Raw genomic sequence first — 10,055 nt, 5'->3', positions numbered from 1 at the left:
CTGCTGTGCCTTTAGCTTCTCATAGACAAACTGGTGCAATGACACGCCGTGTACAGGGTCCTTCAGCGCGAGCTGTAGAAAACACGTAAAGGAAAAGTACATAATAATGCACTAAAAAATACCCTGTGACCTGCTCATGTCCATTATAATCTCAGCTCAGGACAGCAATCTTTGCTTTTCTTTGTACTTAACTGAGAAACAAGACAAAAAAAGTTTTGTAAAACAAAGATCAATTTAATTATCAAAAGCAAATATCGTTTTAAAACTATTTGAAACAGTTGCAAATCATGGACCCAGTCTGCTGTAAGATTTCAACATTCTGTAAGAAAAACAATTTCAAAGTGTTTTGTTATTTACTGCCAAATGAGTTTCCCGTAACTCCTAAAAAATATATCAGATGTTACCATAATAAGCACTTTAGTGATGGTATGAATTATGGTCAGTTATACTTTATTAGTAAGGAAACAAAACATTGGAAAAGTTCAACTAGTTGAACTAGATTCTGTGATGAACAACAGATAACCTGACATGAATAGACACAATTCTTTAGTATTACTACCTATACAACCTCAGCTGTCCAGTGGGATTATGCCATTTTCTTTTGGGCAGGGAGGGACAGAGTATTTGTCGCTATTTTCCACGTTAACTGCTTCTTAGTGAAAGCAAGACGAGGCAATGAAGGGGCTACATTGACAGAGGATTTATTCTTAATTTCAATACTAGAAGACAGGTATGGGCACATGTGATGTTTTAAACCAGGGGGTAAAGGATGCAGGTGTCTGTTTATATCTTGTGCAGACACTAGGGGTTGAGATCAACAAGGCCTGCAGAGAGATTGCAGCCAAAGGAGGGGGTCTTGTGGTGCCAGGACAACATATGTGGACATATGCAATTAACAAAGGCAGATGAATTACTGTAAAACAAAATCAAGACTTCATATATATATATATACACACACATACACATATACATATTTCACATTCCATCCAAAGAATCACTAAACAGTAATAAACCGAAGTGTGAGAGTTCACAGGCTTTTCTAAAATGAGTCAAACGGGGTTTGTTCACTAGAGCCTCTGTCTGTCTCTGATGAGTTGTGCACTGCAACTCCATAAATAAGTGCATTATTTTATTTGCATGCTTTAGCTGTCTCGGAAGATCTTAAATTGTTATCTTCTGAGATAACATTACACCTAAAACAAGGGAAAACACTGACTGAAAGAGCCACATAAATATAAGCCAAACACACTCAAAACCACTGCAATTAGCAAAAAAGAGAAGTTAGTCTTATTTCTTATGAACAACTTTAGTAAACAAGGAGGATACTTTTTAGCCTCTTCCATCAGTGCTTGCAAGTTCTTTCTTACTATGGCCATCTCACCTTTCATATTGTAAATCTCTTAATCATTCCCTCAGTATTCCTAATACCAGCTTTTTAGCCTTTAACAACCTTTTAACTAACAAACCAATTAATCTACATATTTAGTTACTGTATGACTTATGTGACCCTACCATAAACCCTTGTTTAAGTTAAAGTATTCAGATTTAGAATGTGAAGTCAGAAAAATTTGCCTTGAAATATCAACTACCAAGATCTACCAAGACAAATTCATCTACTCAATAATTCCGTATTACAAACTTTCAAGGCCGTGATTAACAATCCTTACACTTTTACTAGTGGCCTACCCTGATTACCTATGTCATTTTGAACCAGCCATGAGAACTGGCAAATCTCAATTTCTGCATCACTCACAAAAAAATCAGCTGGGATTCAGAATGAATTTATAGCTGACATTCATAACAACTAGAGTGTGCTTGCTTTAACAGATGTGAGAAATTGTATAAAAAAGAAAAAGAATATACTGAATGAATTGAAAAAATTATAGTATAGAAGGCTCAAGTGTGAAACATACCACGAATAATCATTCTTATAAAAAAACTGAAAAGAGAAAAATGAAGGATTTTTGTAATGCTTAGGATCTAGACGATAGAGAAACCACAGAAATAGTTACAGAGATTATGAGATCCAAAATGAAAATGAAACTGCAATGTTCACATATGACAATTTATTTTGTGTAGACCACAGAAACAAAGGCTAGAAACATCTTTAAGATGAATGTTAAAGAGTTGAGGAACAAATTGTAAGCAACTCCTTAGAAAGAAAATGGAAAGCTACATGCAAGGGCAGATGATATATCCTTTTTAAATTAAATCCTGTGTTGTCATATCCTTACCAGTTCTTATTCCTCCTTAGCAGAGCAACACCACTTATCTTTATTCAAATGGCCACTGACTCTGTAACGTCATGGGAGGACCCCAGAATAGCATCCTTGTTACGACTGCGATGTTGCAAGAATGATGATGATCTTTAAGGCTCCTTCCAACTCAAGCCAGTCTATGATTTTTTCTTTAAGAAGGGGCCATGTACTGATTAGTATTTAAAAGAAAAGCCATCCAACGGCTTAAAAAACCCACAACTCCAGATTAAAACAAACTACCAAAAGCCATCCAAACTCTTTTCTGCCAAATAAAGTACTAAAGTACTGTCCACAAACATTCTTTCAGGTACACATAGGTCAGTTAACACTGATGCACAACAGGACTACAAACATATACTCAATAACGCAATTCTGCATTTTGTAATCGCTCATGCCAAAAGTTCAGACTATTGTACTCCACTGCACCTACACACTGCAGTTTTCTGCGTGAAGAACCCATTTCCTTGAGCTCGTACAAAGATAATTTAAATCACAAAACATTCACAGATTAGGTTTGGCAAAAATAACAAAATTACATGGCACTTAATTCAGGTATCTTCATCTAAATCAGAGCTCCTTATTAAGAGTTCTTCATGTTAGCAAAAGGCCCTATGTAAGCATATAGATCAATAGCCATTCAGGTAAAACACATTGTAGTCCAAAATAATACAGATTGTTTTAAATATGAGAAATTTGGCCATAACATTCTGTTTTTCAATAAACTTTTTAGTGTCTTAGTATTATCATGTCCAGATTTTATGAACAGATGATGTTTATTTTGACAATATTTTCCAAGACTCAAAAGGATAGCAAAAGCATAAGTCTTGAGGCTGGCAAAGTTTGTCATCGAAGCATTTTTATTTTTTGATTCAAGAGATGAATTTTCCAAGAACAATAAATGAAACAATTCCAAAGGCAAAAAATTTAGTCTGACACAAGTGAATCATGTAATTAGTTCTTTACCTGAACAAAACATCTAAAACTTACCATTTTTTTTCTTTTATCTTGTTCTGTGGGAGGCTCCTCATCTTCTGTAACTTTGGGCTCTTCAAAATTAGACATCAACATGCAGCTAAGAATGAGAATAAGAATAATTTTAACATACATTTTCATTAGACACTACTTTAAAGCACTTTTAAAAACACTGGGCAGGTGTGGGAGTTTGCTGAAAGTTAGTCAATCTGTCAGCAAGTAGTTTTTGAGAACAGCGAATCTAAAGAAGCCTGAAGGTATGTCCTGTGTCCCCTACAGGCCTGTAACAATTTTAGTTATCCTCCATGTTTTAGTTCAAGTTTTGGCTTAAAAATGCATTTCTGCATATAGAAAATGGACTATGTGTTGTGTTTTTTTTTTTAAAAAAAAACATAGAAAAAGTTACTGTTCCTGACAAATCCCCCCATCTTTCCAAGAAAGTTCTATATGAGCACTTTGTATCCTATCAACATGAAAATCAGAGTAGCACATATGCAAAACTAGTAGAGATTTCTCATCACACTCATGTTTTCCTGTGAGATCTTTAATAAGAGGACCTGAAAAATACTGTGGTCACTGCGATTGGTTCTAGACACTAAAATCTTCACGACACTGAACAATAATGTTTTAGGTGGACAGAAATGAGATAGCTTCTGTAGTCATTTATTTAAAGAGGGTTTTTTGAAGCAGGTAAAGCAAGCTTTTAAACTTATTTCTAGTTTTGCCCCACTCTCAACTGGTAGGAACCAACAGACACAAGTAACAGTTGTATTTTAGCTATCATTAGAAAAGTAGTATAAACCAGAAAATGTGGAAAAAAAAATAGTTTAAATGCCAGAGGGTTTTGCGTCTCTTGAAACAGTTTTAATAGACTTTATAAGTACATTGTTGAAAGCTATCCTAACGGAAATGTGCTTCTCATTCACTTTACATTCTTTACATTGAAAGAATGCACAAACATACCACCGCTTTTCCATTTTTTTCCAAGAGAATCTGCCTTAAAAACCAAAAGGATTTAAAAATCACTCAGGTGACAACAACTTGCCTCCATGTACTATGTATGTTCCACGGCATGAAGGACACATAATCCACGTATTATAAAATATCAAGACAGATGCAAATTATTGCTCATTTTCAGCTCTGTACTGCTGTGCACTTTTAATTGCTGTATTCTACTAGCATGTGAAACGTTCCTGCAGTTAAGCTGTATAACTTTCTTTCAGAAAGTTCCTAAGATTACAAAAATTGTGATTTTATATGAAAATGCTCACTCACTCTGTTTATATATTCACTTTTCTGTTAACATGTGTTCAGATATGTATGAAACAGTTGTTAAACAGCATGATAGATGGGTCAAATACTAACAGGGAAGCCACTTCTAACAAAGAAATTAGTTATTTCAGAATAATAACCTCATGTCTTCTCATAAATGGCATGATCTCTTTCAGCTCGGTTTATTGAAGGAAAAGGAGATAAAAATATGTCAATTGCCAAAACATACATGACTGAATTAACTTTTTCAGACCCTGTTAAATTTTAGGTGCCACGCAGAGTAATTAAAAAAATGGGGAGAGGAGGGAATAAAAACAAAAACTCCAAAATCAACCAACTAACCAACTAAACTAAAAAAGAAAAAAAAAGATTATAAAACTGAGATAAAAGTGAAAATTGGTGAGACGAGACTACAGCAGTGGCTCTCCTTTCCAGAAAATCTGAAGTCTGTGAAGCTTTCCTGTAATTATCACTACAAAGCAAAACATAAACATTAGGATATCTGAGAGCAATCCTTCTGTATTGTGTAAACCAAGGCACAGTACGTTATCATTTTCCTAACCTGAACAAAATTCCATCTAAAAACTGGCAAGACCTTTATCTTTGTATTTGAAAAAGGCTCTTTGAAAATCTCATTGCTCTAACTCCCACCAGATTCAAATTTCTAGTTTAATTGTATTCATGGTCAGTTTACACTTAAGCCAACGCTTTCCTTTAACTTGTAGAGTTTTCCCTGTGCACGTTTGCCCCCTCTTCACCCTTTTCATGGCTGCAGTTCTAAATTGTTTCAGCCTTGATTTTCCTATGCTAAATACGCATGTTGTTTTAAGTCTCTGCACTACAGTAATTAAGTATTATGATGATCAGTGGAGTACACTTTTTTTTTTTCCCTCTGAACCAGCTCAGGCTTAAAACATTTGTCTTCAATTTGCAAAGCCAGAATAGCACCTACAACTCCAGATGAGTGCTCTCACTTTATTTACTTTCAGATTACGTTGAAATTTATAAGACGAATGTCAGAATCTTTCAAACAGCCAATTTAGTATCTGTCAGCAAAAATATATCCCTAGTTCAGCATGCCTGTATTTTAGAAAGCAAAAACAATGTCCAGATTTTGGAAAAGTACAGTGAGAAGTCAGAAAATGTTTGATTCTTTGCATCCAGTAAATAGCGTAATTAGAATATAGCATCTGCAGAGATATCAAGCAGAGCACTTGTTTTTAATGCCTTGCAACTCTGCAACTCTAGAACTATGCCAACATTATAGGGGAAAAAAACCCCCAACATTAAGATCTAAAAAAGTCCTAAAAAGAAAATAAATTCCTGTTACCCAGTGGTTTTGGGATTTTTTACATTTCAGTCTTTGATGGAATACCACCAGTAACTTGGGAGCCAGCAGGAGGTGACTGAGTGTGGTGCTGGGTGGCCGTGCATTCTAAGCAGCCCTGCCACAAACACACATTTGCTCCGGGGTCTGGAAACTGTGTTTTGAGGTATGCCCTGTCAGCAGCAGGTGTGTGAAGTGAAACAACTGAAAGGGGAGAACTGTGGGACAGGTTTTCAAGTTCTCCAGGCCACGAAGTATTGTAAACTAGGTCCACTCAATGAGGCTGAGGCATTTAGGAAAAAGATCTTGATTAAACTCCAGATGTCAAACAAATTTTGAGCCACCACCTTATTGATATTCAGCCTTGTGGGATTGTAGTTTTAGACATAAATGAGCAACAAGTAAATCTGAGCACATGAACATTTTCAGACATTATTTAGTAGATAACATAATGCACTATGTAAAATCATGTTGACTGTCTTTTTTAAGCCCTCCCTTCCCCATTACAATTATTTTCTCTTAAGACTAAAATTTTCTATCTTACCAAAACATCCACTCCTGTAAAAACAGAACTCTTAGGAGCATGTTTTAACTGCCTACAGATTCTTCCAATCAAAACACTACATGTAAAGCGGTAGCACTACTGGTAAACACACAAAAACTAATTAGATTTTCCCCTTACTCTTTGTAGGTTCCTGTTTCAGGATCTTCAGTCATAACGTCATGCAGCCCTTCAACTGAAATGTTGATGATACCACAAAATTTTTCTTGGATAACACTGGAAAAGAACAAAATTTATCTTGGATAACTTTGGAAAAGTACAGGAAAGTGACTTGGCTAAAGGAACTAAACAGGAAATTTGCTCAATAACTGCAGAGCACATTTACTAAGCAGTATTTTCATTGCTTACTGGTTAGCTGTGCATGCACTCAAACAGCTAATTCAATATTTTTTCTAACTACACAAAGGCTACAAAAATGTGCAAGAAACATTACTCTTAAATAGAATAAAACCTCATATGCCACTGTTGAAAATCTAGAAATAACTGTAAATGGAAGAGAAGAAAAAAATACATTAGCAAAGGACTCAAGAACTGAGTGGGGAGGGCATACTCCTGCTCTCAGGGAGGTCAGAGTAACGGCTTCTATTCCTAACACATTTACACATATTTCTCCACAAAGTCATTCAAAGCAAAACCTACGCACAAACCATCGAGCAAAGGGCAGCTTGTAAAGATAGTATACTCCTCTATTGCTTTCTCTGTCCAGTTTTACAGGTTATTTCTTCACCCTATTAGGCTGCTGAATGTCTCCAGAGAGGGTGAAAAGCAACTGTACCCAGTTCTGTACAAACTCCATTTCCCTGAGTGCGGAGAGGATCCCCCCCATGACACCCAAAATGACACTAAATGCTTACATTTAGAGACCTGCCCCTGCCATGAGAACTTATGTGCCTGTAGAATAAGGGCGTAGGAACTTGATCTCCCCATGACCATAGAGGAGGTGGCACCTGCTCATAGTTTATGGAAAGCAGCAGTGACTGCTGTTTCTCATGAATTTCCTGCAGCTGTGGGTGTAACACTGGAGATGCACTATGGTGGCACTCCCATGCACAAGCTCCTACTCTGTGAACTCCAAAAGGGTAAAAGCATGCTGCAAAGTGTAAAGATGTTCATCTCAGGAAGACTGTGAAAGCTCCAGCTACAAGCAGCAAGGAAACAGAAATGGCATAACTGGTGAACTACAACTCTCTTCCTGGTACTGCCATGGACTGAAGCATTTTACTACTCCCTGTTTAGAATTTCAGGCTTAATTTTCCCTAAAAGATGATGTTGTCTAGTAGGCAGAAGCAGACTTGACCTGTGTTTGTTTAAAGGTAATGAATACTAAATTTGTGTATTGAAGTTTGATCCTTTCAATTTCAACCTAGACAAGTCTATTCCTTAATATTCTTTTGTTTCCTTTTTCGTTTTGGACAAAAACTGAAAAACTGGACAAAGTGCAGCTCCTTGTACATTAATTATTGCACTTGAAAAAATTTGTCATGTATACAATAAAATTTTATGTATATGACAGACTTTATATAGCAATGGATGCTTTGGGAAAAAATGCATGTTGAGATAGAACAGTAAGCATATAAAATATTTATTTTAAATCTGTCTTGATAAGATTATGATTCAACTCATGGTCATTTTGTTTCCAACGGATTATTTCTGTTAGCTTTTCTATTCAGCAAACACCAAATGCCAGGATCTGAATTGTATTTTGGACAATGAAGCTAGAGCCTCCTAAATTCCACAAAATGAAAACCAACAGAATTTTCATTCAGCCTTGCTTATTCTTATTTTCAAGCACATATTTTAAAAGAGACTTTCTCCTTTGCCGAAAAGCTTCCCCATCTCACTCAGAACAGCAAAGTCTCACACGCTGCAAGACGGAAACTCTGTGGGGTTCTACAGAAATAGCACCACCAAGAAAGTGCGCGCTGCTTGCTCAGCAGCCTGCAGACTGAGCCCTCCGGGACAGAGCAGGATTCTTCACTGAAGTCAGAGGCTCTCACCTAGCACACCTCCCTAGCATCGCTCTTTTGTCTCATACATTTTTCGAAATGCATCCCTAGGAAAAACGTGGTTAATATTTTCCGACATGAGGAAGGAAACATCTGCCCTCAGATTCACGTCAACAGAGGACAAGGGGCATTACACGAAGAACAAACATGAACACTCTGCATCCTGGAGCAGTAAACTGCCCTGTACATATGCACTATTTAATTAACAATACAGGTTGCCACCCATTACCTGGTCCTTATATTTCTTCCTTACAAGTTGCATAAAGAATCTCTGCCACAGAAATTGTAGTTTGGGAGGGAGAAGGCATTTGATCCAATGCCAAAAGGCACAGCTTTTTCATTAGCTGCAGGGCTAATTATGGTCAATCCCTTCAGGGAAGTTGCTTTAATTAACCAACATGTAAATAAATACTGTAGGCATAGAGCTTATTAACTCTAGAGGTTTTTTACCAAACTTGCAAATTGATAGGAGGGAAAGGCATCATTTCAGTATCTTGTGTCTCCAAGGACCTCTGGTTGTCCAGAAGAAATTGATGATAGCTGTTAAGAGTCCCCAAACTGTTCTTGGTATTTAGCTCCAAAGCACAAAGAGAAATCACTGATTCCTTAATTTGGAGAGAATATTTTAACTTTATGGAACAAACGTGGAATGGTATTTTATTTCTTCAGTAAAAGAAAATTCATGTGTTTTTTTTTTTTCTTGAGGAAAGCAAAGCTAAAGAATGAAGAATACCTTTCAAAATGGGGTAACTGTAAATACCTTTCAGTAAATATACCTTCTCTTTTCTCCCACTTCTTTTATTTTACCCCTTTAAACAAGACATGAAGTTTCTTACTAAAAAAGACTCACTGAAATGTTTATCAAGTACGGAATCATTAAACAATCCAACTATTTTTAGAATATAAGACACATGCTGGTGAAGAATGAAGACAGTATAGGCTCATTGTGCTCTGAAAAAAAGAAACTTCAAATGAACTTCAATGGTAATATGAAATGCATCAGGCCTTATTTTCACAGAAGAGAAATAGCACCATGCAAACCAATCTAGCACTTCTTAAATAACATTAAAGTTATCCTGCTTGTTTCCAGAAATATATTAGAAAGTCATATGAGTAGATTCCGAGACAGGAACACTGTATTCAGAAGAACTTTCACAATGGAACAGTTAACACTGTCCCCACGAGAATCATAACTGAGGACAGGAGCATCACTTAAGCAGTTCCCCTGTTCAATTCCTCCAGTTCCCCCCTTATGAGGAAAGGCTGAAGGAGCTGGGTGTCTTTAGCTTGGAGAAGAGGAGGCTGAGGGGTGACCTCATTAATGTTTATGAATATGTAAAGGGTGAGTGTCAGGAGGATGGAGCCAGGCTCTTTTCAGTGATGTCCAATGACAGGACAAGGGGCAAGAGATGCAAGCTGGAGCATATGAGGTTCCACAAAAATATGAGGAAAAACAGTTGCACTGTGAGGGTGACAGAGCCCTGGCACAGGCTGCCCAGGGAGGTTGTGGAGTCTCCTTCTCTGGAGACATTCAAAACCCATCTGGACACGTTCCTGTGTGACCTACTGTAGGTGATCCTGCTCTGGCAGGGGGGCTGGACTGGATGATCTTTTGAGGTCCCTTCCAGCCCCTGACATTCTGTGATTCTGTAACTTTT

The 10,055-nt window shown here is 36.9% G+C and overlaps 1 protein-coding gene across 1 annotated transcript in view; it reads right to left on the bottom strand.

The window, feature by feature from the left end:
- LOC104277888 (importin-11-like) overlaps window positions 1–10,055 on the bottom strand; it is a gene marked incomplete at its 5' end in the record, with an annotated part of 34,596 nt that overhangs the window by 100 nt on the left and 24,441 nt on the right. Inside the window, 3 exon segments of the mRNA XM_009874675.1 lie at window positions 1–72; window positions 3,246–3,330; window positions 6,512–6,607. Of these exon segments, the coding sequence (XP_009872977.1) occupies window positions 1–72; window positions 3,246–3,330; window positions 6,512–6,607 (253 nt within the window).

Source organism: Apaloderma vittatum, unplaced genomic scaffold, assembly GCF_000703405.1.
Source record: "Apaloderma vittatum isolate BGI_N311 unplaced genomic scaffold, ASM70340v1 scaffold6908, whole genome shotgun sequence".
NCBI lineage: Eukaryota > Metazoa > Chordata > Aves > Trogoniformes > Trogonidae > Apaloderma > Apaloderma vittatum.
This window is presented reverse-complemented; position numbering and strand designations above follow the sequence as displayed.